Source organism: Metarhizium acridum (genome assembly GCF_019434415.1).
Source record: "Metarhizium acridum strain ARSEF 324 chromosome Unknown scaffold_574, whole genome shotgun sequence".
NCBI lineage: Eukaryota > Fungi > Ascomycota > Sordariomycetes > Hypocreales > Clavicipitaceae > Metarhizium > Metarhizium acridum.
The window spans coordinates 1,363,009-1,389,962 of record NW_027094044.1 but is presented as its reverse complement, the minus strand read 5'-3'; the positions used below and the strand labels follow the sequence as shown (position 1 = coordinate 1,389,962).

At 52.1% G+C, this 26,954-nt stretch overlaps 9 protein-coding genes across 11 annotated transcripts; 5 read left to right on the top strand and 4 right to left on the bottom strand.

Moving 5' to 3' along the window:
* Positions 1-172: 172 nt before the first annotated feature.
* On the bottom strand, positions 173-3,268 carry SEC59_2 (dolichol kinase; the record flags this gene model as incomplete). Its single annotated transcript, XM_066122263.1, has 2 exons — positions 2,292-3,268; positions 173-1,729 (listed from the first exon to the last, which is right to left on the bottom strand). The coding sequence occupies exons 1-2, from the start codon at positions 2,862-2,864 to the stop codon at positions 173-175; spliced, it is 2,130 nt and encodes a 709-aa protein (XP_065972892.1). The 5' UTR covers positions 2,865-3,268.
* Positions 3,269-7,104: 3,836 nt separating this feature from the next.
* On the top strand, positions 7,105-8,630 carry J3458_020824 (uncharacterized protein; the record flags this gene model as incomplete). Its single annotated transcript, XM_066122262.1, has 4 exons — positions 7,105-7,549; positions 7,614-7,877; positions 8,156-8,200; positions 8,344-8,630. 4 exons carry the CDS (start codon positions 7,105-7,107, stop codon positions 8,628-8,630), a joined length of 1,041 nt encoding a protein of 346 aa, XP_065972891.1.
* Positions 8,631-9,091: 461 nt separating this feature from the next.
* On the bottom strand, positions 9,092-9,549 carry J3458_020823 (uncharacterized protein; the record flags this gene model as incomplete). Its single annotated transcript, XM_007817083.2, has 2 exons — positions 9,092-9,226; positions 9,280-9,549. 2 exons carry the CDS (start codon positions 9,547-9,549, stop codon positions 9,092-9,094), a joined length of 405 nt encoding a protein of 134 aa, XP_007815274.2.
* Positions 9,550-10,171: 622 nt separating this feature from the next.
* J3458_020822 (uncharacterized protein) lies at positions 10,172-12,056 on the top strand (the record flags this gene model as incomplete). Its single annotated transcript, XM_007817082.2, has 2 exons — positions 10,172-11,176; positions 11,238-12,056. The coding sequence occupies 2 exons, from the start codon at positions 10,172-10,174 to the stop codon at positions 12,054-12,056; spliced, it is 1,824 nt and encodes a 607-aa protein (XP_007815273.2).
* Positions 12,057-12,650: 594 nt separating this feature from the next.
* Positions 12,651-13,925, top strand: J3458_020821 (uncharacterized protein; the record flags this gene model as incomplete). The annotated part of the gene is made up of 3 exons (XM_066122261.1): positions 12,651-12,878; positions 12,916-13,407; positions 13,464-13,925. 3 exons carry the CDS (start codon positions 12,651-12,653, stop codon positions 13,923-13,925), a joined length of 1,182 nt encoding a protein of 393 aa, XP_065972890.1.
* A 256-nt stretch (positions 13,926-14,181) lies between these two features.
* On the top strand, positions 14,182-15,517 carry J3458_020820 (uncharacterized protein; the record flags this gene model as incomplete). The annotated part of the gene is made up of 2 exons (XM_066122260.1): positions 14,182-14,895; positions 14,963-15,517. 2 exons carry the CDS (start codon positions 14,182-14,184, stop codon positions 15,515-15,517), a joined length of 1,269 nt encoding a protein of 422 aa, XP_065972889.1.
* Positions 15,518-16,170: 653 nt separating this feature from the next.
* FDH1_6 (formate dehydrogenase (NAD+)) lies at positions 16,171-18,681 on the bottom strand. 3 transcript variants are annotated; one of them, XM_066122257.1, is made up of 5 exons: positions 17,971-18,681; positions 17,722-17,769; positions 17,296-17,450; positions 16,708-17,246; positions 16,171-16,649 (listed from the first exon to the last, which is right to left on the bottom strand). In XM_066122257.1, the coding sequence occupies exons 1-5, from the start codon at positions 17,971-17,973 to the stop codon at positions 16,300-16,302; spliced, it is 1,095 nt and encodes a 364-aa protein (XP_065972886.1). In that variant the 5' UTR covers positions 17,974-18,681; the 3' UTR covers positions 16,171-16,299. The 3 variants fall into 3 exon arrangements, with proteins under 3 accessions (XP_065972886.1, XP_065972887.1, XP_065972888.1); XM_066122258.1 differs by having other exon boundaries at positions 17,722-18,681; XM_066122259.1 differs by having other exon boundaries at positions 16,171-17,246.
* Positions 18,682-20,714: 2,033 nt separating this feature from the next.
* On the top strand, positions 20,715-21,485 carry J3458_020818 (uncharacterized protein; the record flags this gene model as incomplete). Its single annotated transcript, XM_007817080.2, has 1 exon — positions 20,715-21,485. The coding sequence occupies one exon, from the start codon at positions 20,715-20,717 to the stop codon at positions 21,483-21,485; it is 771 nt and encodes a 256-aa protein (XP_007815271.2).
* Positions 21,486-22,099: 614 nt separating this feature from the next.
* Positions 22,100-22,738, bottom strand: AQY1_3 (Aquaporin-1; the record flags this gene model as incomplete). The annotated part of the gene is made up of 1 exon (XM_007817079.2): positions 22,100-22,738. One exon carries the CDS (start codon positions 22,736-22,738, stop codon positions 22,100-22,102), a length of 639 nt encoding a protein of 212 aa, XP_007815270.2.
* Positions 22,739-26,954: the final 4,216 nt, after the last annotated feature.

The following is a 26,954-nucleotide window of genomic DNA, read 5'->3' as shown; positions in this document are numbered from 1 at the left end:
GTTGCATGTCATGAAACCTACAACAGGCGATAAAATTCAAATTACATCAACTGGATGTCATTTACAATGTTGAACGTGAGTCGTGTCATCGTCAATTATATGTACTATCCCCATCACGAGGACATGGCCATCTAGCTAAGTCTATGATGTATTCTTTTCTTTTTCAATGCTTTCATATGCCAAGACTTTTTACGCATGTCCACAGAACAACCGGCACAATCACATTATCATTACCCCCCGTCAAAACCGCCTCAGTGAGACTCCCCATCGTCGCACAGATACCCGCATTCCTCACACTGACATACCACCCAACCGGTTCGTCTGTCATCGGCCATCCTCCAACACGTAGCCACACCCCTGCTGCCGCTAGACCTGCAAACACGGCAACGGCGAAAGCAAGGCTCCCTTCGAGACTCTTTCCCCCACCCCAGAGCCACTTACGGTGTCCATAACGACGACCAATAAGTGAAGCTGCGGCATCACCGAGACCAACGCATACAACACCGGATACCATGCTGACATCTCGGCTTGGTACTTCCCAGCCTGATAAGCAGCCTGATCCCGTGCGGGAGAGTGAAGCCAGCGCCAGCCAAAGGGGGATTGCGCAACCGATGAGGAGGAAGATATGAGAGATAACAACGGGACCACGGAAGTCTCTGCCGTCGACGTAAGGTGCCAGAAATGAAGCAATGGGTTTGGATAGCGGCGGAAGTTGACTAGCGCGGAGGAGATCGAGGATCAAGAATATGGCGAGGATAATGGATAATGCGAGACCAGCATATGCTGGGTCGACGTATACGGCTGGGAGAAACATCCCCACCATCATAAAATGAAACACCTTGCGCCTGGTATCGACTTCGTAGGTCTCCTTGAGTTTGAATACAATAACTAGGCCAAAGACGAGAATGGTAAGCCAATAGGCGCTCAGGATGAGGCGAGTATTGGCCTCGCCAAAAGCATCATGACGAAGATGTTGGACCCAACCGGAATGACATTCTTTGGCCCCGGAGATCGCTGGGAGGCAGACCCATCGCTCAAGATTAGCACTAACAACTTGGAATCTGAACCAGGGTAAATTTCCAAACATGTACCCCAGAGCCCAGCCTATTGGTTCGTACCCATTCAGCGCAAACTGCTCGACATAGGTTCGCACGCCGACTAATATGATTCCGATAATGGATGTGTACACATAGGCTGCATAAGCCCATTTACGTACGAGAGCTTGCCCTTGTGTCAGTTTGATATAGGGCCGAAGTGAAAGCGATATAGCCCGCTTTCGTCTCCCAGAAGGAGTATGTGCAGCGCTCTTCCGTAACTTATCAGGATGTGGCATGGTATGTCGTCGTGAGATGCCGCCGCTGATGTCGTTAGATGAGGTGACGCCAGAAGTGCCAACAGATTGTGCTGTGTTCCTGATATCGAGATTGGGTCCAAGGGTTTGGACTCGTAGTGGGCCTCGGAAAATTGGAATATCATCCTCCTCATCGGCCGATGATGTCGTCTCGGAGGGGCTATCTTCGCATACAGACCTTACCATATCATTTTTAATCCGGTGCCAAGACAAGAGCCTGCGAAACTCTTTCCAGAGCCGATGCTTTTGTGAACTTGACAGTCGTCTAAATCGCCATTCGGGCACTCGCGCCAGCGCAATGCCCCATCTAATGACAGGTCCGCAAAATACAAGCACAGCGAGACCGCCGCCCCATAAAAGTCCCTTGAGAATCTTCGCCTGAGGTGATGCAGACAAAATAAGCACATTGATTAATGCGATAGATAGTAGCTGAAGTTCGGCGGTCAAGAGGCTAGTTGTTGTTAGGTAGTGCAAGACAATGCACAGCGTCTGGTGAACAGGATATAATAAGACAAGTGCTTCTCCAGACAAGAATGCGTATGTTGGGTCAAATCTGGATGAATCCAATGCAGGTCCCCAGACCAGAGGCAGGCATGACAATGCCCAATGAAGGGTGTCGTATGATGTGTCAATGTCAAGCTTCGGTATCAGGGCCTGTGGTAAGGAGCTGATGCTTAAGATCATACTAGGTAAAATTGTCCCCGGATTGTTTCGAGCAACCAGTAAACAAACAAAGGTGGTTATTGCAGGAGGGTATAGTAAGGGGGCAGGATCAAAATTGGTTGGTATTCGGAGTGGGATCCATTTCGATTGTCGCCTTGTTCGAATGCCCCATGCCAGAACCCTTAAGGGATATAAACCCAACAAGGTGAGGTACAATAGACTCAATAATTCAAAATCTGTGGGTTGTTAATCAAAATCGCCAATATAGGAAGCGTACATGCGTACCTTTTCTCCAGACGCGAAATAATGGCGAGACGTGGCTACTCGTCATAACCATGAGTCCCAGCAATGCAACAATGCTCACCTCAGTAAGCCTTCGCACCAGAGCCCTATTTCGTCGCAAAACGTCGAGCCAGCGCTTCTTACGCTGTCCCACCTTCGGACGTAATTTCTGCGCTATGGCCTGGATATTGTCGTCATCCAGGGCAGCCGGGGACGGTGCAGGTGTCGCAAAACCTGATGTGGGCTCGTCATAGTCTCTTAGTCCTTTGTGCAGCTTGGACTTTGGTGCCGGAAGACCCTTGAGGAAGTGTTCGTCATCGGCTTCGGTGCCGCTGTCACTTCCAGGCGAAGATTCTTTCAAGAAGGCCAGAAGACTCGTCGGCGATGGGCGTGTCCCGTCGTTACCACCACCACGAGACACATCGTGCGTTGCAAAGCGCTCCGATGGATGCGGCAGCTCCGAGCTCTGGTGGTGATATGGATGGGGAGAGCGGTTCAGTGCGCGCAGCGCGTCATGCTGCTCTGGATCAAAAGGCGCCAGCGAAGCCGAGTTGAAGTTCTGTGACATTTGACAAGGTCGGCAAATCGAGTCGCTCGAGGGAAATCATTGATCGCGGCTGGAGAGCTGACCCAACAATTAGGGTTTCGAGCGACAGACGACCTGCCTATGCAGGTAGCTAGGGATGATACGAATCAAGGCCGAGGATGATGGGGCTCAACAAGAAACAGTCTCCTTCATCGGGGTCGCTTCAGATTGTCGAAGGCCAAACAACATGGGACGAGATTTAAATGTTGTTTTGGTGAAGCTGGGTTGGGGGAATAGAGCATTGCAGTCACATGCAATCTGCCAAGCTGTGCGCTTTCGTACCTGGGCACTCCATAAATGAGATGGCTCGACGTGGAAGTGTGGAACTTTGGGACTTGAGGAACTGCGGTCAGTCAGTCTTGACAGACCATGCCCCTCACTCGCTGAGCATCACGTGAGAGCGACCGACAAATAATACCGGAAGTAGTGCAGCAGATTATGTAAATATTTAAACAATCTCGGATTGCACCAACATTGGTTTATTTTTCTGTATTCATGCAAAGACATGATAGATACAGAGTAACCCTTGGCACCACCACATTGTGTCGAGGGTACAAGGTCTAGGGTAGCCTGGCTGTCTCGAGTTGGTCACACCAGATTCAGAGTCTGCGTGTCGTAGCAGTAATATGATCGCTGCCTTATTGTGGTAGGTACGTCAGTATGTGCCGCTTCGATAGAAATAACGCATGCACAAATTCCAAACCAGCGGAAGACTTACGAGGTCACTGTACAGAACAGCATCCACGAGCACCCGCCCAGGTGGTCAAGTGGGTTGGTATCTGCTATGTGCCTTGGTGGGTAGTTACATCACAACCAGGAAGGACCCGGGATCGCACCTTCCCAACTTCTTTTGAAGCCTGCTTTAAAGATACTTTACACTTCATTAAAAAAAGACCCAAAGTTTCTTCTCTTGTCTGTCATACCTACCTAGGTAGGTAGTTTGGAACCTCTCGCGCTATGAAGTAGGGTAAGATTTCCATCAAATTGCCTGGTTAAGGCTTCATATCACCAGACGCCCCCCGAGGGGGAGTTCCTTGAAAGCCACATCAGAAGCCACTTTTGCGCGGCAGTACTCCGTATCTAAAAATAAGATTCTGACGCAGAATCATGCTAACTAACCGTCCTGACTATAGACAGACTTCGCAGGAGGTCCCGGCTTCCGATGTTCTAGGCTGACGCGTTGCAGAAATTCTTTCTCCTCACGCGTGGGTACGAGCGGGAGGCGGCCAACCTCCACCTCGAAGAACCCGCCACTCCGGCTCCCGATTCAGCACATTTGTACGGAGTAGTACTAGTAATATGTACATAGATGCCGTTACTCAGCTTTAGGCCTGCAGGATGGATCGAGGCATACGGAGTTCACCCTCGTCAATTCCCCAGCCTCCCTATACGTACGGATTTTGCAGTGGAAACTATTACTCCGTACCTCGCTTAGGAGATATCGGGTTGGTGAGAAGTACGAGAAATACAATATGAACAAATACCCATCAGAACGAGAGGCTAAAAAGGGTAAATCGTATGCGAGACCTCAAGTCACTGATACTCGTATACTAGGGATATTCCACAAGTCGAAGCATCCGTTGCTAGGTGAACTCAGTCAATGGCACACATCAAACTCGAGGATAAATATGGAGGGCACGAGATCTGACCGCACACGGTCAGAATATGCCTCTGATGGGATATCAGCTTTGGTAGTTCTGTTTTACGAGCAAGTAAGCCCTCTCTTGTGGGAACCAACTTATTGACAGGTCTCACAATCAAGGCGGGCTCGGAAGGGAATCCGGTGGGGGAACCAGTCGTTTACTACACTCCAACACCATCGCTGGAGGCTGAATGCCGGTATTTGCCCTTTTTGACAAGGGAGTAGGCGCATATTACGGCAATACGAATACTATTATCGAGATGACCTTGGCAGCAGGAGACCTGGTGCGAGTACTCCCGGTAGTATGTGGACCAAAAGTCTTTTGTATGACCAGATATCATTGCGACTAGTTCAGCAGGGAGCGACTACAAGGAAAAAGAGACAAACGAGAGTAATCAAAAGTGTTGCATTCGTTGGTGCGAGTTTTCCCATAAACAGCAGATCAAGACCGCGTCTAATGTCGGCGACGCTCGGGGGTGAAACAAGACCAGACAATTGATGCATTTTGGTGCTCAGGGCCATTGGGTGAAGACGGAGGCGGCAGTGCAGCCAAACACTCAGACACCGACAAGCTGTTTTGGCTTTCTTAGCCGGTTCGTCATGGTTGACTGTTCGTATCTGCGTATCACCAGTGCGGGACACAATACGAGTTTCGGCCCCCGTTTGCAAGGCGAGAGGCCCAGCCTGGCCTGTTGCTGAGAAGTCTTCTCCGAAGCATGCATGGGTGCAAGCCCAGCCATATGCTTGGCGGTGATGTCACTGGGAAGCCTGGAGGACAGAAGTGGCCAATCTCGACATCAAGTTCAGTCCATTGCTGCGAAAGAACGACTTCAAATGTTGTCGATACCGCGATGGTTGTCTGCCGACTGCTGATGGATGACAAAACTACGTCTCGTCCGACATGGAAGAAGCTGTGGTGAAGCCAACATTACCACTGGATGCCAGCCAAGATTTCCAGCCCTCGCAATTTTGAGGCTTCCAAAAAGCAGCACCCATGCACGAGAGGGGACCTGAAGGACCACCCAGGGCAAGCTTCGTGTGCCCCGTCCAACGAGCCATGCGAACGGCGTCTGCACCAATTGGGTGGCGTCTTGCCCGAACGCTGCCCCTGTCCGTAGGACCTGTGGACCTGAATGTGCGATCCGCCAGCCAAGCCAATTGCTATCTCGAGTGGAGGCAAAGAAAGAACAAGGGCACAGCCGCTAGCGCATGAGCCGTGCCAGCACAATCCAAGCTACGTATCAATTGACATATCCCTGCTATGGGCTGCTGAGCCGCGCCAGCACGATGGACTAGACTCGAGAGGAGAGCCTGTCCCGAGTGCGTATCTGCACCGTCCACTCCGGGGTGGCGGGCGTGCAGGGGCGTGCAGCACTGTGACTGTGTGTCAGAGTTAGGCGCGGATGGCCGGCCAAGTCGTTGGGAAGACGACGATGCCGAACCATATTCAGCTGCCATGTGTAGTTTATTTATCCAGGATTTCCTGCTATAGTCCCTGACCACCAACCATCATCTCTCGTGCCTCGTGCTCTCAACTGCCCGCTGTGGGAAACTTCCGTTTTGGCTTAGGGCCTTTTACTCTATCGGCGCCGTGTTAGGCCGAGTATTCATCCGTTTTGTATGACTAGTCTGGACTATCACTGACTGGAACAAGTCCGAACGACAACACGCAACTTGCACACCCTCCCCTCCATCTCGGTCTGCCGTGGCGGGAGCCGGCTTCGACATCCCGTTGCCTCTTGATCATTCTTTCAATATTATCACGGCCGCACTGCCCCCAAAGGCCGAAAGGCTGATGTCGCTCTGATCTCCTGTGTGTCACCGGGAATTCATCACACGCCGTACAATAATACAACTCTCATACTGACAAGCTCCACTGGATGTGTTCTGCATGAAGCGCATGTAGGCCATTCTGCCTCCACTCTGCCAGATCACTATTTCGTCATTCTTACTTGCTGGTCTTGGACCACGGGAGACTGGAGACTGGAGCGGAAACGGATGCAAGATACTACAAACTCGACGCGGGTTTGGCTCGATATTTCTGCTCCGCTTGAGAAAAAGCCCAGATTGCATAATCATCACATCACATCGACACAAAATACTCTCCACTGCCTCTCTTGCTGTCTGGCGGCTGGATCGCACTGGCTTGCTTCCTTTTGAGTTCCTCTCTCTACCCGAGTAGCATTAGCTCTGCATACAGTGGCGAGGTCAGCCGAACTGCTTGTTTCATCGGTCCTCGTCGACAAGTATACACCGGATTCCTCAGCCTTCAAAGAATTTTCGGGGCGGTCCCAGTTTACGATTTCACACCCCATCAGATCTCCGCTTATATTTCTACCACCGGATACCAGGAGGGGTGTAAACATAGCTCCGTTGTTGTACATTGAACGCCGCCTCCCCCATCCAATCACTCTACTTGGCACTATTCTTTTTACTCTTGTTGGTTTCAAAGGAAGTGTGCGTTGCTTTTTACGGAAGCCGGGTGTACCTTGCTGTCTCTGGAACTCTATTTCTTCTCCAGATGGTACATGTAGTGCATCGACTACATAACATCCTTTAGTCCCAAATCTTTTTCTCCCAATGGCTCCTATGTGTTTGAAAGAATATGGCGACGCCCAACTAGAGACAGGACTACTGAGGACACACGAACAGGAGAAGATTCCATTCATCCCAACTGGACTCGAACAGTCTCGGACCGGACCAACATATTGTCAACCGGAACCCAACGAGTCCCGAAAGATGTCCTCACATAGGCGGATGGTTATCATCGTGATGCTGAGCGTGCTCCTTGGATTTGGGGTAGCTCTGGCTAAAGACCCCTCCTTTCCTTCATCTTGTATGGGATGGACCCGTGCCAACGAGAATATTCACACGAAAGCCGCTCGTTCCTTCCTGGAAAAGCGTGCTGATGCTTCTGTCACCAATGCGACTACACCTGGAGCACCGACGGAGAAGAGCGAATCTGGCACTGGACAAGAACAGCCGACGACACCCACCACATCTGCAACCCCAATTTCTTCTAGCCGTAAGTACAGTTCTTTCGACACATGAGTAAGGGGGATATTTCAGACTAATAACGGGAATTTTAGACGAATCTACGACACCCGCCCCTTCGTCGACCATTAGTCACTCCTCCATCCCGTCTCCTACCAGCACTCCCGATACATCAACTCCTTCTCCATCCATAACATCACCGGCCAGTCCGACAAGCTCTACTTTCCCGAGTCCAACTCCCGCAAGCACTTCAACTACCTCCCAAGCGCCTGAATCCACTCCCTCCGGTACGTCCTCCACGAGACATGAGACTGTCTCCGAATCTTCTTCCTCTAGTGCAACTCCAGTGTCCTCTTCCAGTAGGTTGCCGAAAGATGATCTCTCCTCTTTCTCTTCCTCTTTCTCTTCCTCTTTCTCTTCCACCAGCTCGTCCATAGCATTATCCACCGTGTCGTCCAGCAGGTTTACCGGTCATTCTTCCAGTGGGTTATGCTACCAGCACTGTCCTTTAGTCCCCAATCTCGTCCACCAGGTCAAATTTACAAAGCTCCCATTCCCCTAATCACGCCTCACATTTGTATATCAGTTACCGAAAATTGAGTGAATAGTTCCAGTGTCTAACTGTCGGTGCCTCCAGCTCCACGGGAGACTCCCAAGTCTTCAGTGCCTGCTATATCTACGGGTGGGTGTCCATGCAAATAGCCCATGATTTTTTTAGCCATCCACAAATCACCACATCTTTCAACGCTCGCAGACCAGGATACCTACTTTTTGATTTGATTCACTTGCGTTGAGTTGCTGTAAAGTTGCTGACCGTTTGATCAGAAGCATCATCTTCTTCGGAAGCTGCCTCTACTTCGAGCAAGATCCAGAAGACTATCACGACTGGCCGAGTCGCCACAACCAGCCCTGTACGACAAACCTATACTACTACCTTACCCGACGGTGGTGCTCTCACCGTAACATCTACTTCTTGGGTGGCCATTGTGCCTACGGATAAGTCTACTTCCAACGGCGGGCCCCAGTTGCAGAATCATGCGCCCAAAGCTCATGGTCATTTCACGCCCGTCATTGCTGCTGGGGCGCTCGCAGTTGGCATGTTACTGATTTAAACATTTGTTTTTTTCCACATCTGTTTACTGATCGTATTTTGAATTGTGCGAATGATTTATTAAAGCATGGCGATATGCATTGCGTCGGTGGATTAGGTCTTTATGATTTAACGACTCTCCTTAATTGTTTGATTGAAAAAAAATTAGACCATAGGCATGGCATTGCCTCGTTATATAGATTGCAAAAGGAGGAGTAGAATGGCCAATGAGATGAATTTCAAGGATGCGACTGATTGTGACAACTAATGGTACAAGGCATATTGGGTCATGGTGTCGCGAGTATACAGATTATTAGAAAAAGGGCATCTTTTGGAATCCTCTCACATGGACACATGAACGCCAGTATTATCAATATTGTGTTTATTTTGACAGTTCTAATCGTGGGTATATGCAAAGCGCCGCAACTCCATGACCCATTTTCGTAGCCCGTTCCTTTCCAAAATCACCCACCACACACGGCCTTAACCGGGTCCTATCTTGGGCATGTCGTGATGTTCACTAAGTTTTGATAGGTAAGTGTTGAGTTCCTCGACCCGTTCCTTGTGTGTTTTCAGTAATTCTGGTCGAGAACTCGACGACTCAGCCATCTTCTGCAGCTGTACCGAAGTTAGCGACTGCCTTTGTCGTTGTTTGGCCCTTATGTACATACCCTCTTCTTTCTGACCTCGTCATATTTCCTCTCGGATTCAGTCTTTCGTGCTACTGCGCCATCGTCGTCGCGCTGATGGCCCTTGCTGTCAGGGTGATCCGGTTGCTTGTCGGCTGCGGGAGCATCGTCACTCTTGGCTAATGCGCCATCGCCCGCGGACAAATTCCTTTCCAAATCGGTCTTGCCCTTCTTCTTCTTCTTTTTCTGAACCTTGGCGCCCTTGAGCTTGAGGGCGCCTCCCCCAACAGCGGTGTAGTCGCCAGAGGGCATGGTGATGTCGTTGCAATGTAGCACAGCCGCCTACGGATGTCTTGGACTGAAGTCCCTCGGATGGAGGGACAGACGGCTCGGTGCTTAGTCACCACAGACAAAGACAGGGGGCCAAGGCTTTTCAATGCCGAAACTCCATCTTGGCGGCAGCCAATGAAAGCATCATTTCTCCATCATGTTTCAATGCCTTTGCTCGAGCCGCTACTAGCTTCTGTGGGCTCTTTGTCTCCTATTGACAGAACCAAAGCGCCTCCCCTTACACTCCTTGCTATTCACGATAAGCGCATTAGACGAAGAGCATCCATACGATTTCAGTTCTGCTTTTAATCCCGCCGCTGTCGCGCAGACATTTCGAGGAAACATTGCTTGCATCGCTCCTACCATTTTCGCACATCCCTGCAGTGCCACAGGCCCAAAAGGCCCTCTGTTGTTGGTCCAACGCCATCCTACGTTCTTGGTTGACGGATGTGCCTTTTGCGTGCACTTTGCACTTTTTGAACATGAGCTATTCCTGCTAGCCTTTTTGTATTTTTCGCATACAGTATTGCTTTGCTTTACCGACGATCGAACGTACAGAATAGAAGCTCTCGAGGCCGGAGCTTGTTTCTCCAGGGAGCTCGCGATGTCCCCTTATGCGGTGCAATCGCAGTCGCGAGACTCCTTAGAACTTGCGTCTCTGGCGAGCTCGAGCATGATAGATGGCGGTGTAGTATCAGAAGTGTCCTCCAGACCAAGCGTTTCGTCATCACGGAGGCTGTCATTGGTGCAAGAAGAGGATCCCCTCGACGATAGCAACCCGGCCGGAAGGTTAGGACGGTCATATTCGGTATCTTCGACGTTTGATTTCGCCGCGAACCTGTTCCCTTTGAGCTCAACTACTGGGGTGGGAGGGTATGCGCCGATTGGAGCACCGACTTCTGGCGCGCGATCGGGCGGTGCGCTGGGAGGAGGATCGTTGGAGAAGCACAAGACGCTGACTTACCTGAACGGGCTGTCGCTTATCATTGGCTTAATCATTGGATCGGGAATATTTTCGTCACCAAGCCAAATCAGCTCCAAGGTCGGCTCACCTGGGGCGGCTATAGTAGTGTGGATGGTTGCCGGAATCCTGGCTTGGACTGGCGCGGCGTCATATGCTGAACTAGGAGGCGCAATACCTCTGAATGGCGGGTCGCAGGTTTATCTCTCCAAGACGTATGGTGAGCTCGCTGGATTCTTGTTCACTTGGACGGCCGTGTTGGTGTTGAAGCCTGGAAGCGCTGCCATCATTGCTATCATCATGGGGGAGTACTTCGCGCGAGCCATCATCGGGGCCGACGCAGAAGATGTAAACCCGTGGGTGAGCAAGTCGGTGGCATTGTTGGGAATTTTCACAGTCACGTGTTTCAACTGCATTTCTACGCGGATGGGTACGCGCATTAACGACATGCTTATGATTTTAAAGTTTGTGGCATTGCTATTCGTTACAGTGGTGGGTATCGTGGTTGCTGTGAAGGGATATACGTTCAACGGAGAGAAGGATAATGCCTGGAAGCCACAGGACTGGTTCAAGGATACTTCATTCGACCTGTCAGACTGGGCTATTGCATTGTATGGCGGCCTGTGGGCATACGACGGGTGGGACAACGTGAGTTTTGTTTCTTCATTTCGCCGTGCTGGTGGCTTCTTATCTACTAACCATCTTGCAGACGAACTATGTCGTTGGGGAGTTTCGAAATCCTAGCAGGGATCTTCCGCGGGTTATTCACTCAGGCATGCCGCTGGTTATTGTGAGCTACGTGCTTGCCAATGTAGCATACTTTCTCGTATTACCCGTCGAGCAGGTCAACGGTTCTAATACCGTGGCGGTCATGTTCGGCTCCAAGGTATTTGGCCCTATCGGCGCCGTCATCATTGCTCTGATGGTCAGCGCAAGTTGCCTTGGTGCTCTCAACTCTTCCACCTTTACGGCAGGCCGACTAGTCTACGTTGCCGGCAAGGAGGGCTACATCCCAAGCATATTTGGCAAAATTGGCGTGCACAGCCAGGACCACAGCCTGACGACTCAACGAACCCGAAATTGGTTCTCCAAGAAGATCCACGGCTTCGTTGGAGACGACGAAATGGGCCTCTTCTTCACGCCCATATACGCTTTAATCCTTAACGGCTTCATCACCGCTGGCTACTGCGTCATCGGCGAATTTCCCACGCTCCTTACCTTTTACGGCGTTGCTGGATACACGTTCTACTTTTGCACTGTCCTTGGTCTCATCATCCTCCGCGTCAGAGAACCCCAACTTGAGCGCCCATACAAGACATGGATCACAACCCCGATCATATTCTGCTGCGTCAGTCTCTTCCTTCTCAGCAGAGCTGTCTTTGCGCGACCAGTCCAAACCGTCGCCGTAGTAGGCTTCGTTGTGGCAGGAATCCCTGTGTACTTTTGGCGTATCCGGGGTAGGGACAGGCTTCGGAAACCAGGCGACGATGGGGAACATCAGCCATGGTGGCGTTTTTGGAAACATTGAAAACTGAACAAGCATCAGCCGGCGCAGTGTTTTTCTGAATACATTTCATTGGGGATGGATGCGTACAATTGGAAGCAGAACATACGAATCTTGTCTTTTTTTGCCCCCCTCAGGATGGAAGAGCCTTTTTTCTTATTTTATTTTGGCTAACACTAAGAGGTACATTTATGACCCCAGCACAGGATAAGCTGGTAATGATGAGACGGCGGGTTGGCTTATGCAGTTGATGTATCGTGAAACGGTACATACGCAGGTAAAACAATACATAATGCATGAAGATGGATTTAAACGCCCATATGCACTGTTCAGACCAGCTTGCATATGCGATCGTGGTGGTGATTGGCGGGTGGGTTGCGGTGGGCGGCTACGAATCGGCCCCCGGCTGGCCGTTTGGCAAGGCCGTTGCGTTGGGCGGAGTTTTTCAACTTTTCGCCTGTCGTGCGCCATTTCGTGTCGATCGGCTCGTGACGATGGTTGTGGACGTCGCGCTATGTAAGGAATCTTGGCATATATGTGTATCGCCGTGCCCTTTTGTATACCGCTGAGCTATCCAGACTTTGTGTGTGTTTTTTCTTTTTTGCATAGAAGGAAGCTATGAATGGCCTGCCTGTTCTCTTCCTACTCGCGGGTCGAGCTGTCGCGGCAGACGATGACTTGTTCGACTTCACGAACAATGTGGCGCAGGATCTCGGGCCGTTGCTGGCGCTGTTTGGCGAAGCCGTGACGAAGCAGTATCTTAGCGAGAGCACCGCCTTCCTCGACTACTTCACGTTTGCCATGAACCCGCTGGGCATCATCACGGCCGTGGTGTCGGTCATCCGGGTCTGCGGGCACCCGTCCCTCCGGGCTTCATCGGGAGGTCGCAGGAGGGCGAGGCGGCCGTCGAGGCGGAGCTGTGCGCCTCGACGAGCCGCGACGTGTGCGAGCTGTTCCACAGGGGCGGCATTGCCCGCGTCCTGGGGAGGCAGCCCGATGTCCTGGAGTTGGTGGCCATATCGTCGCCCGGCGGCCGGAGAACTTCCAGGAGCACATCCGCGACGCGGACGAGACCGCGTACTGGAGGCGCAGTCGGGGGTCCGTCTTCAGCCCCGACGACAAGTCTGGCCGCTACCAGATGTCGCCGACGCCCAACCTGTCGCTCAACATTGGCATCAAGAGGCCCAAGCCGTGGGTGGTTTCGCTGGCCGCGCTCAACGGGCTTGTGCTGCAGGCCGGCATCATCATCCCGGCCGGGTTCGGGGCGTGGCGGCTCGGCTGGAACAAGTACCATCCTGACAACGCCACGGCCCGCGACTACGCGTCGAGGAAGTTCATCGCCGGCAGCCTGCTCCTGTACTGGGGATGGGGGGGTGTGCCGCGCTCATCGGCCAGGCCACGCAGGAGGTGAGGCTCAGGCGCGACAAGCAGGCCTCTGGGCAAAAGACGCGGCTCATCTGGCTCCAGCCCGGGCTGCAGCTCGTTGGGAAGCAGAGCTTCGACCCGAGCTCCTTCTTTGAAAGCGAGAAGCAGCCGCTTGAGTACTGGGTTTCGTCGCGGAAGCGAAAGGGGTCCGAGAGGCTGTTCGAGGTCCTGACCTTCTTGGCGGTGCTTGCGTCTGTGGTTGGGTACGTACTTCAGTTTATTGGCCTGCGAGGCATGAATGCGTGGCTGTCGCTGGCGCAGCTGGGCGTCACGCTGTACATGAGCATGCTGCGAGGGGCGCTCTGGATACAACGGCTCCAAAACCATGGGAACAAATTATCGAAGATCCCGGACCTGGTGGCCGGCCACGAACTCGACTGGCTGGCGTGTGAGCTGGCCTTTAACGACCCCCCCCCCCCATGCAAGCGACGGGGCAGCCGCAAAAGGGAGCCAACTGGCATATTGTGAGTGGCAAAATGCCGAGCGATGATAAACCCATGACGGTTTGCAGCGGTGGCTCTTTCGGGACCAGTGGTGCTTCCGTGTCTAGTCGACGCAACTCTTGCGACAAGAAGTCGTCGCGGGACTTCATCGGCTCTCAGGGGTCCAGCGACTTGTATCATGAGTTGTTGACCTTCGCGTCCAGCTGTCTGGGTTAACGGGGAATCAGGGCGTGGCGAGTCTGGCAACAGGTTCTGGCGGTGGGAGGCCGTGGAAGTCGGACATGGTCGCCGTTCGCAAGTCTGCCGTCAAGCTTGCTGAAGCACTTGGCGACATAGCAACTGCGCTTTTTCCCGGGGAGAATCGTGCAAAGAGGAGCGATTTGACGATTCCTGTGGAGGCTCTTGCTCATACGGATTCTGAACCCTGTTCCAGCACGTTGACGCAAGTAGTTGGTGTTGAGATGAAGGCGCCTGAACCAACTCAGCCAAAATGGAGAGTCAACTCGGCTCATATAGAAGCCATTCTTGGCCTTTGGACTTGGTCGCTGGTGTCTTCCCAGGACGTAGTCGGAGACGGTGAATCTCCAAACACATCTGCCAGCTCAAAGGATAGAGCGAGCGTCTCGCACCAAATTCTGGCGGCTGGCTTGAATAATGATAATTGGAACAGCGAGGTCGATATCGGGGTCGATCTGAACTTTTGGTTCGGCCCAGATACACATCTCCTTTCCAGGGAAAGCCTCCGCCTAGATAAGGGCATGAAATGTGACAACTTCAGCACGCTGTGTCGTCAATTGACTGGTTCCGGCGGCTGGGAGAAGCTGCCGAAACCGACGGAGTCGTCGTCTTCCCTGCTGAGCTGCAGCAAAACCCCCATCTTCCAGCTGCGGCTGTTCGGATGGAATATTTTATGTGAGTCCTTGGCAATCAGTGGCACGGATGCCGTTGGGACCTCGGATATTGTCAAATTGCAGAGTTCCGAAGAAGACAGCTACGTACGTTTCTATTGGTGTGCAATACCTGCGGCCAGAGCGTAGTATTATTGATCTGTGTACCCAACAGCTCCTTATGACCCTGGTGAAGAACCTCATCAGTCTGGCGGCACTGCCGATTCCTGAATCCACCGTCTCGGAGAAGGAAGGCTTCATTCAGCTGCAGAATCCGTTGGTCGCGACGTTTGAAAAGGCATTCGTCGACGGCGAAATCGGCTCCCGAACGGACGCAATCACCACCATTATCCCCCAACCGAGACGGCAGCTCCTCCCCAGTGACGAGAACCTGATATCGAGTCTTGTCCAGTCAGCAAACACATTCAGGCAAAAGGGGGAATGGGCTCGTGCGTCCGTATTGTTGAAATGGGGGTGTCGGCACTTTTCTCCGGAGCATATGCGCAACCGACATGCCGATCGAGCACTGCGATGGCAGTTTTTCGAAAGGATCCTGATGGTGGCGGCTGGGTTTTACCGCTACTCAGCTACGTTGAAGAACGCCAAAATGGGCATCTCGTACGCGCGGGATGGGCTGAGAGAAATGAGGGACACGTGCCAGTTCGTGTCTCCTTCATCCGAGGAGGACAGCGTCGAGCGGCCGCGCCAGCAGAACATCACCTCCATTTGAAATTCTCAAAATGGGAGCTGTCGTCGACCAGGTTGACCAGTTTGGACATACTCCTTTATGCCTTGCGGCCGACAATGGACAAGCTGTCATTATTGAGGAGCTGTTGAGCCGAGGCGCAGATGTGAACCATGCTGATAAGTTCGGGAAACCCCCTTTATATACTTGCGGCCAGGAACGATGGGACTGCAATCGCGGAAAGACTGCTAGAAGCTGGGGCTGATGTACACCTGCTGCTCGAGCGCGGTGCGGTAGATGTTCCAAGGAAAGACGGGCAAACGGCCCTCTCGATAGCTTGATCCAGTCGTTTCTGGGCCACTGAAAAACTTTGCTGCAGTTTGGCAACTACCAAGATCTTGAAGGCCAAGATTCATAGTCTATGGTATAATACGTTTGCCTATTTATTAGAAAGTGCATTTGATATACTGCAGTATGTCATACCTTAGAGCGTGATAACTTGGTATTTAATTTGGTTGAAAGTTTTTGCCTCCCACTGTATTTTGGTATGGAAAAGAATCCGCATGTCAGGCATTAGAAGGTACACTTGCACAGAGATAGCTGTTTATCGTGGCCAAAATAGTACCCTGTGATTGATATGGAGCAATGTGTCTTCCGATACAAACAAGAGACTGTAGTTCTCACAAACGGGATAGCATGCTTATCAGCAAAAAAGGCTTTGTCATTGCATTAAATCAACTCTCCTAGATATCCTTCATGTACAAACACTGCATCACTCATCAGCCGTGAGGTGAGAACCCGGGATTAATAGCCTTCACATTGTTTCTTCAAGATGTTTTCTTGTCTTCACCATAGGCCCTGGTGGCGTAGCTGCCCTTGTGAACAATCAAGTCCTCTGGACGGTAGTCATGCTTGCCGCTCAAGTAGCTTTCAAGAATAGCCTTGGTACCTTCGGCATAGCGCTTCTGAGCATCAAGCGAAGTTCCAGACATGTGGGGGACCATGGCGTTGCCACCTCCGAATGGGTTCTTGGCGGTTCGCAGTGGGTGGTCTGGTTCAGCGGGCTGGGGGTACCAGACATCACCGCCGTAACCGGCTAGGTGGCCAGACTCCAGGGCCTCAGCGACGTGTTCTTTCACAACAATGGCGCCACGAGCAGTGTTGATGAGGTATGAGCCTATAATTATCAGGTTAGCATACGTAGATGGCCTCGGGCAAACATTTGGACGACTTGCCAGGCTTCATCAGGGCAATGTTGTCCTTGTGAAACAACCCTTCTGTCTCCGCATGCAAAGGGCAGTTGATGGTGATAATGTCGCACTGTTTTAGCAAATCCTCGAATGCCACACGCTCACAGCCGATTTCTTTCTGCGTCTCAGGACTCAGAGGCTGGTAGTCGGTGTACAGGAGCTTGCAGTTAAACGGCTTGAGTCGTCGCAAAACACGCTCACCGATACGACCGACACCAACTGTACCAACGACCTTGTTCTCAAGGTCATATTCCTGCTTGGCGACGGCCGCAACATTCCAGTCACCCCGCTCCACCTGCTCGTGGGCGGGAACAAAGTTCCGAATCAATACCAAGATGGTCATAACAACGTGCTCAGCAACGGAGACGACATTACTGCCAGTGACTTCGGCGACCGTAATACCACCATTAGTCTTGTTGGCAAGGTCGAGGTCAATGTGGTCTGAGCCGATACCCGCGGTGATAGCGAGCTTCAGCTTCTTAGCCTTGGAAAGGCGCTTCTCCTTCAGGTAGCCAGGGTGAAAGCTGTGCCATTGTCAGCGCATTGACTAGAACTGAGATTTAGGAACCTTACGGAGTGGTAATGATGACTTCGGCATCTACAAGTTCTTGGTCGAACTTGGAATTGTCACCCTCCTTGTCTGATGTGGTGACGAGAGTGTGGCCCTGGTCCTCCAGCCATTTCCTAAGGCCAAGTTCATTCTCAGTCGTACCGAGCAGTTCAGGAACCTAGAAATTGATATGCCTGCGTTAGCGTTGCACTAGAAGGGATAGGTAAGTACCAGCTCTGTGTTCCCCGCAGTTCCATACGACGTCCCCGCGTTTTGGGCTGAAAAGGGCTAAAACGGAAACAGTGGAAACTCGGGACAGAAGATGTGGACCGCTGCGACTATCAAGTACGCAACCATTGACCCGGCCAATTGCTTCACAACATGAAATGCTGTCCCATTTCAGGCGCGAGAGCCAAAGGATACACAAAACGCAAAAGAAATAAACTTACATCCTTGGCGTGCTGGCCACCGTCGTAGGTACAGAGGAGAACTTTGACCTTTTCACGCGCGGTTGTCAGCGCACGCATCGATGACGGCAGGAAGCGTGGCTTCGCAGAAGACAGAGGTGACGTAGACAGCTTGTTGGCGAAGCCGGCAGCTCGAAGCGAAGCAGGACGAGCTGAGGCAGCGGAACAAGTTGAAAAGAGGGCAGCTCGGGAAGCGAGAGGGAGAGAACGGGACAAGGGGCGTAAAGATACCATTTTGACGTGTTTCGTGTATTATCTGTTTCCTTGTGGTGTTTGAGACGCCCGACGTCAATTGATTCTAGAATCGCTCGTGAATCCTAGAGAACAGAGTCCTGGGACGGAGGGAGAGAGGAAAGTCAGAGGAGGTGGTGCGACAGCGCGAGGCTACCTTGTTATTATACGTGTGGTAGGTGAGAACGGACACTCCCCGTTCGTGTTAAGCTCAGACTGGCAGGATTGACAAAAGAATTCGTGTGTCATTGGTTTCCTCCAAGATGCCGAGATGGCGAGCGGCTGGTCCGTATTTATGTTAGGAAGCTGAGCTGTCCCTCATACAGATCGTCACCCCTGAAGCTCCCTTCATGATTTCATCCCGTGCATCCCGTCCCGCGCGTTGTCTAACCCCTCTCCGGCTTACGTCTCGGCGTGATCGTTTGCTACCGTCGTATGTACGAAGGACATGTACAAGCTCTCCGATTGCTCATCACGATTACTGCCCCGTCCGTCTGGTGATGTCTACTCCACAGTTGTCTGGACGTGTCTCGCAGAAAGCTCGGCATTGTGAGACCGGTTCAAAGTTCATATGACTTCATTGGTGACATGAAGCTTTGTTGTGGGGTAATAGAGCAACTCATTTGGCGTAGAGAACACGGCAGCAAAAGCTCCCGTGGTTACGTGGCCGGCCTGTTTCGCTGCCCAGCTAGCCCAACGGACGAAGTGCTGGTGGTGGGAGGTATCTCGGGGTTCGGGATTTGATGGCTTGATGGATGGAACGTGAGGAGAAAGACGCCCGCAAAGTGCATATAAGTGGGACTGTCAGGCTGGCATTGGCCCTGTTTGGATTGGACAACCGGTGTGAGAAGCGGGGTCAATGAAGCTTGGAGGGCAGAGGGGATCAGGAAGGTACGACTACGATACTCATCACACGACACTTGGCATGGCGTGTTCACAGAGACAATGGGTCAGTCACTGGCCGGAAGGGTACGGGCCATGACTTGGTGACTTGAGCAAATCAATTGACGGCCCTCGGCGTTGTCGCGAATGAGCTCAATTCTGGCTTGAAGTTTTTTTCTTGACGGGCTGTTTGCGGTTTCTTTATGGCTCTTCCTGTCACCACATGCAACCGCCCGGTTAGGCTGGTTGCTTCCTTGGATCTGGGCCGAAGCTAACAAAAGCCACTTGGCTCGGGGAGTCAATCGTCTGCTTCGCTGCCCCTGATGACTGCTGGAGGCGCTGCAAAGAGAGTCAAGTGAGAACCGGCATCAAATGGACCGGAGCATATGCCGCCGCGTTGTCCCATTCCTAATCATATATACGAGGCTGCTATCGTCGTCAATATCAGCGTCGAGAAAATCGCACCGCGAGGACAAACGTGGTGGTCTCTGGGGATTGAGTACTCAGAATGATTGCTGAGATCAGCGCAATCAACTGTCAAGCCCTTCTTTTCGGGTTCATTGGGCCCAAAGGGCATGGTTTTTCAAGACAAGGAACAGGCTGAATTGCATCAAAAAAAGTTTCCGCAACAACTTCTCCTTGCGGAATATTTTCTGCGGCCCGCCCTACGCTCCGACGGCCAATTTCACCATGTTGTCATGCTATGCGTGATACTACCAAGGGACTCACGACAAGATGGCCCGTTTATCCGACATGGCCATTCAGCTGCTTATAATCGTCTCGTTTGCCCCTCTTTGGGCGTTATCGACTCTCGCCGCCACCACGCCGCTCACCTTTGGAACGCCAATTGATTCCCATGTTTCCCTTGACAGGGCCTCTCATTGGGTGCTAAGCCTGATCGAGAATCTCGTGCAGCCCTGAGGGTCCTGGCTTGCATCAACGCATATGTCAGTTTTTGAGACGATCGACGCCCGTGACAGGTGATTAGTGTCGGACAGTCGACGCCTAGCGAATACCCGTGGCGTTGCTAACGATTTGACGCATTCCATGGTTTTTTTTCGTTAGGGATGGGTATAACAGGGACATGGTATGCATGCAAGACTGTTCGTCTTGTGCCTGGATAGATTCAAAAGATGCAGCCGAGGACACCAGGTGTTACACAGATCGACCAAGCTTCAACAAGGGTCCGAGTAATATACACTGAAAGTGGCAGCGGAAGCGGGCACGGCACGGATATCGTGATAAGCACAATGGCAGTTCCCCTGATTCTGGCCAATTGCAATTTGTTACGAGCCATGGATACATGGGATCCCGGTCCTGTCAATCCTCTGCCAGAAAGCCACGATGAGGGGTATCGAAGGCCATATTCCCTAAGCGGTTGAGACGTGGCTGGCCGTTTTGCGCACCATCTGCCAAACTAGAAGACTTTTCCTCTTCTCTGGATATCTGTGGAACGGGTTGCTGTTGGCTGCCATGGCATGAAGCGGGGTCATGCGAGAGGGGTTCTTTCGTGTCGAGAATTAGGCCGACGGGCAAAGACGATTTTATCCAAACTAGCAACGTCGCCATGATTTTCTGGCGCCATGTTGTCCCATTTCTCAGGAATCCTGGCTGGAGAGGAAACTACCGCCGTTATTTATGAAGATGGAGGTCCATGTTGCCTAGCAGGGCTGATTCTGTAGTTGTTCCAACCCTTCACCACCTTGCTATACACCGATAAGCGCTATATATCTACCCGTGAGAGAGCATATGTATACGGGGTCTCGTTGAAACAGCGTTTTGTGCCCAAGTTTACACTCATTTCCTTCTGCCATCCTTTATTCATTTTCCAGGCATTCCCCAGCGGGCGTTTTTTTTTCACCATGGAGTCTATTTGCACTGAGCATCAACCAAAGCACTTCTTTATGGGGGCTGTCCATTACCCGTTCTGGGAGCAAGGGGAACCGTGGGAGGGATATACTATTGAGCCACGCCAACCCGAATCTTCCAATCCTTTTGAAGACGCATCTCCTGGATCTTCCTTCGATGGCGCCATGGCCTGGGCCGATACCTGTGAGCAGCTGTGCTACATGCGAGGCTCCGTGTCGCCCACGGCTCCCTCGCCTCCTGTGACAGCAACCGAGTTGTTCAACCCGAAAACAACTGAAACGATTCAGACTCAACCACCAGAGACCCCAACCGTGGCTATAAACCCAAGCACAAGCACAAAGAGGAAGCGAAGAGAGCCTCGAAGCATTGCAAAATCAGCCCATGCTGGCGACTCAAGACCGAAGCGGCGTTGTCTCTCCCGCTCAACGTCCTTCTCCCCGTCCAACGTCAACCCCCCTTCCCAGGGTAAGGAAGACAAGGCTAAGGATAAAGAGGAAATCTACATAGAGCGCAGCCGTGTTGCATCCAACAAGTTTCGAGAACGCAGGCGCAACGAAATCGCCCAGCTTGAGTCAGAGGAATACACTATAGAAGACGCAAACCGTCAGCTGCGCAGCATTCTTGACGCACTGACGAGCGAGATCCTCTCCCTCAAGATGCAGCTGCTTCAGCATACAAACTGCAATTGCAAACTGATTCAAGCCTACATTAATAAGGAAGCACATCACTTTGTCAAGAGTATGCAGGGAGTTGCCAAGGGGTAGAGGAGCGTCGAGGGTGTGGCGAGACTAACGTTTTGTATTGTTGCTCGCCCATCTTTCCAGCACTCATAGCAGCTGACCAGCGCAACGGGGCGTACGATATAAAGTGTATATTGATGTATTTTACCGACAAATGTAAAACTCAAGAAACAAAACACACACAAAAAGGCAGAATTATGGCCAGATTTGCAAGAATCGTCAGAAAGGAGGTTTTAAAGAACACCAAGACAACCAGCCTCGCGGCAGGATAGCCTCACGGCAGAAGGACGCAACGAGAGCAGAGGCTAGGACGGGCCATGGATTCGCCGTATATTCAGCTACGAAGCGAAATTATCAGTCCTATCTGTATTCATGGTACAATTTACAAAAGCTGGTTCGATGCTATCATTTTGATTAAGCACTGTTCTCGTTCTTCCAACCCCTCCATGCTGGACATTACGAACGAGTTCCCCATGTGGCTCGTCCTCCCCATGTGATCCATGCGGGTTGTTCCGTATCAAGACCCCACAAGTATTACATTATTAATGGCAGCCATTAGTGAAGAGGCTCCCGACTGCGTCCCGGGCAAGATGCATATCGGACACGTCGGCTCCATCAGAAACCTACCGTCCCTTCACTCACGCGGAAACGGGTGGCATAGGATCGTGCCTGTGGTCCTTGGCTCCAGTAGCCGGCAGAGTACCGTCGCTCGCCTCACTGTTTGTGCTGCGGTGGCTGGGCTTTTGGTGCTGCTGCTGAGTAAACGTCGTGGCGCCAACGGGGGGGAGTCCCCTCTCCACGTCGTCGTCGTCCTGGCCCGGGTTGGCGCTCTGGTACTCGAGCCACTTCAAGACCCAGTAGACGGCAAACGCGAGGAGGGAGCCCATCAGCGGGCCGACCCAGTAGATGTAGTGGTAGCCGACGAAGCCCTGGATGCAGGCGGGGCCGAAGGACCGCGCCGGGTTGATGGAAGTGCCGGTGTAGTTGGTGCCGACGATGTGGGCGATGAAGACGGCGATGCCAATGCCAATGGGGGCAAGGTAGGTGGCCTTGTGCTTCTCCACGGCGAGGAAGTACACCGTCAACACCAGCTGCGCCGTGAGGAACATCTCCAGGAAGACACCCTGGACCTTGGAGGTTCCATTGCTGAGAGAGTTGGCCACGGTAAGCGGTCCCGGGAGCAGTCCGTCGACGACGGCGGCGGCAGCTATGGCCGCAACAAGCTGAGTAGGGATGATGAGCAGGCCCCGGAGCGGCTTGACGGAACCAACCAGCATCAAACCGAGAGTGACCTATGAAACAATGAGTACACACGATCGCGGCCGAGTACATTGTGGACAGGAAACACGAGTGTCCCAAAGGCGGGCAGGGTTGATGATGACTTACAGCAGGGTTAAACATGCCGCCGGTCACGCGGTAAAACACCCACACGTTGACGGCAATCGCCGCACCGAAAGCACAAGCAATGTAGAAGAGAGTAGCAGGGGCCAGGACACCGTGGGGCGTATCCAGCTGGTTGTTGTTGATGGCTGTCTGCGCCCCGGCAAACGACAACATGAGAAACATGAAGGTGCCGCAAAACTCTCCAAACACCACAATCAACAGGTTGCGGACCGAGTCTCCGAGCATGTGCCTGCGAGATCCCGGCTCATGGGAGCTGCTCCCTCGGTCTGTGAAGACGTTGCGCATCGGCATGGCGGGAGATCAAGAAGATGTTGTTGAGAGCGAAACGTCGGGGTTGAAACGGGTGCCGATGCCGATACTTACACAGCAGTCAAGGGCAAGGGAGACTTTGACAGAAAGCTTCGAGGGGCAAGTTTCTGACCTGTCTGCGTATTTATGTTTTCGAAGAGCCTTTGCGCGGCGACAGAGGGTGGGTATGATTCCCGTCCGGGTAGCACCAGGATGATCACGGATTCAGGAAGAGTCATGTAAATCGCCGTACGAGTTACATGTCGCTCCGCGTTCAGCAGCAATGAATTTTTTTCCTTGATATGCTCTCTAGTCCGTGGGTCAAACTTTCTTCCCGAGGGTGAGGAGAAGTGCGGCTAGTCAGCGGCAAGGGAAAAAGAGGCTTGTTGCAACTCGCCAATGATGAAGAGCGGAGTCCTGCAAAGAGAATCCCGTTCCTCTCCTCACTTGCAAGCAGTCTTGGAGGACACGACGGCACTAATGTGATTTACAGATGCAGATGTTGTGCGACTATCATGGCCCCCGATGTGCATAGCATCGTGGGGAAGCGAGAAAGATGTTGCTCGACAAACGATTCAGTTTGCCACACTCGCTTTTCTTTCAACGGATCATCGTCTTTATATGAATAAAATGTATATACACGCAGGGTCGACTCTCCCGCGGTTGTTTTGCACAAACCGTGGGAGATAACAACAGCCAACGTCGGAAAGTCCGGACAGGAGGGCTTGGTTGTAGGTCCATTTCTCTGCTAGTCAACGGAGAGGAAGAGCATCGAACCAAGAAGAAGAGATGAAAAATAAAAATAAAAGAGACATTTTCAGGCGTTTGTGGCAGCAAACTTTTCATGAGGCCGAGTGGCTTCCGCGGGAAAGACGAGGAGGCGTTGGATTGGTTTCGTTCCGCACACACGTATAGTAGGCGGCGAGAAAAACCCACCATCTTCAACATACATATCTAGGCACATATACCGCAACGTCTGTTCGTTTTCGGCCAAGCCCTTGTAAGTGCGGATTATGCCATGCGGCCCCGCAAAGGGTCCCCCCTATGCAAGAAACACATGCTGCCAAGGTCTCATGGGTGCCATGCTGTGCTGAAAAAGTTGTCAGATGGTTGTGGGAAACGCAGACGGGTCCAGACCGTTGAAAGTCCGTCTCGACCAATCAGCGAGTCAGCTTTTGCCTCGCCTTCAGCTCCCTACGTAAGTGGACTGAAACTAACAGACTCGTACAGCCACATGGGATGGGGTGAGCAGAGGGATGCTGGGCCAATCAGACGGTGGATGGTCTCAGAGTTGGCGAGGGAAGACGGCGAGGCCAATTGGATGACAAGCCGACGAGCTTTGCATCGTTTGATGGCGCGAGTTGAGCTCCATCGGATCGGACTTGTGGCTTGTTGTTTTTTCTTGCCTTTGCCTCATTCGGCGGCAAGTCGTCGGCGCCGGAACCCGTGGACCCTGCCATTCCAGCGGGCTCCAAGGAAGCAATTCAGTCGTTGCTGCGAGACTGCGGACTGTACTGCGACACCGTGGTTCGTTGGTGGTGAGCCTATTGCCATGTGCCTGTGGGTGTGCGGTGCCCGAGGCAATAGCCTCACGAGGCCGTCGGCTTATATTACACCACCAGCAGCCACCAAGCACTTAGTCACCACATTTCATCGAGATCACGACACGGAGTACTCCGTACCCAGGATTCGAACACAGAAACGGTCATGGTATGCAGATCGTCGCCGTGCTGATAACCACGCGTTACCCAAGGTTGGACGGTATGTATGCAAGCTTCAAGCCACAAACTCGGCAGCAAACGGAGCCGCCGCTGGAATTTAAAGCCGCTTCCAGTTGCCGGTAGAGGCGGGAAGCATTTGGTATTGTACTCGGTATTAAGGGGGCGAGTCAATCAAGTTTTGAGATGCCGCACGGAGCTGCTTGAAGAGAAAGGAAGGGGGAGGGGGGGTTGGTCTGGTGAAGCCAGTGAAGTCAAATCTTGAAAGATACGGGAAGAGAGGTCTGTGGTTCCAATCCAAGTCTATCAAGCACCGCCTTGTTTTGTGGCACAGAAACCACCAAAATGCCGGCCTCATTCATAGTCATGACCAGGGGCCCTGCAGCCGATATAATCTCCCCCCCCCCGGCCTGTAGCCTTGCGCGATGTGTTTCAGACACGAAATTTACTCCTTGTCAGCATGTAGTTTTATATGCAGGACTTTATCCCCCGTGCGTCCGCGCCTCTACGAGTCTTGCTGTGCGAAGCTATTCGCGCAGCAGAATGAGCATCACACTACATGTCTGGGCGCGACACATCGAGTATCAATTACGACTGGATGCAGACGCAGAAGAGGTGCATGTTCACTGCTTTGACACCGGTCGAGAGACCTCATATGCCAAGAGTTGCGGATGGGCCCTATATGCTGGCATAGCAGGATATATTGGGCCACGTTTCCATTGAAGCTGCGCAGCCGCCGTAATTTGCCATCCAAAATGTTGAGTTGCACGACAGCATCGAATTCGACCCGGTCAACTTGTTAATGCCTCAAAGTGAGACTGCGGCCAGGCTCCGATGCATGTCTTGTTGAGACGCACCTTGAACGTAGCCAGCAAACTTCATAACGGTGCACCGCGGGACTTGCAGAATGGGGTGTCACAAGGACCTCCATTCTCTGTTTCTTCAAGTAAGAAATTGGTATAATGGACCAATTTTTAAACGTCCTTGACTTTCCAACACGGCCACGCGGTCTTTATCCTGAAATATTAGGCTGGTGTTGGGGAGAGGATACTCTTAATCTACGGGGTAGGTCGCACCGAGTACAAACAATGAGAAAAGCTTAATGGCCTTTTTTGCAGCCCAAAAGGCTGCAATGGGAAGCACGAATACCGGCATTGGTATCCCGAGCCAGCAGCACCCTCGGAGGTTTTTCCTGCCGGCAGTTTTCGCCTAGTATGCCGTGCAACTACCCCATAACCAACTCACCTGCTGTAGCACATGATGGAGTACGAGGAGGGACATCTCTGAGACATTTTCGCAGTTTAAACCGGATTTCTCGTGTGAAATTTGTCTTGTCACACCCCCGCAAGCCGGGGGGCGGCTATGGCTGACGAGCTGACGAGCTCTACAAATTGAGGTATGCCGAGGTTAAGGGAAGGACTCCTTGTGTGGGGGCTGGATTTGACATGAATCAAATCGCACTTATTTGGCTTTTAGGGGTGGCCCTTGCTTTTACATAGTTTGAGTCCTGGGTGATTTGTCGGGCTGTCTGCGTGGCTGTTCTAAGACACCGGGCCCTCGTGCTGTTGGAGACGCTGAACGCGGAGGCATTGATGGGTGGTGAGTAAATGTATCGATTGTGAAGGCGAGCAGCCACGTTGCGCTGGAGACTCTGTATGACATGGTTGTCGATATAGTCGCGGACTATATACAACAAGGTCAAGTGGCCGACTGCCAATGGTTCCGTATTTGCCTAGTGGCGGCGATTTCTCGTAAAGCATCATGTCGAAAAGTCAAGCGACATTTTATAATACCGATTATTCGAGATGTTGGTCGTCGACTTCGGCTAGCACTATTTAAGCCACTCTGACTGCTAGAGAAAGGACCAGCTTGTTACTTGATCGTATTATATTATAGAAGATAAGTACCCCTCTCCATAAGCCTGTGGCTTGCGTGAGCGTAATGAGAAAAAAAAAAAAATCACCATCATCAGATGGGAGACTTGGGCTTTGCCGTCCAAACGTCTACCACTTACAGACACACAAATTTCATTTCGCGATCGAGCTGTGTATTAGATATGCGTACCTTAAGGAATACGGGCGCT

Coding starts and splice junctions, on each gene's coding strand:
- FDH1_6 (XM_066122258.1), bottom strand. CDS start 17,973: ATGGTATCTTTACGCCCCTTGTCCCGTTCTCTCCCTCTCGCTTCCCGA. Junction 17,451..17,721: donor GTGGCCAGCACGCCAAGGAT/GTAAGTTTATTT, acceptor ATCAATTTCTAG/GTTCCTGAACTGCTCGGTAC. Junction 16,650..16,707: donor CATTGCCCTGATGAAGCCTG/GCAAGTCGTCCA, acceptor TGATAATTATAG/GCTCATACCTCATCAACACT.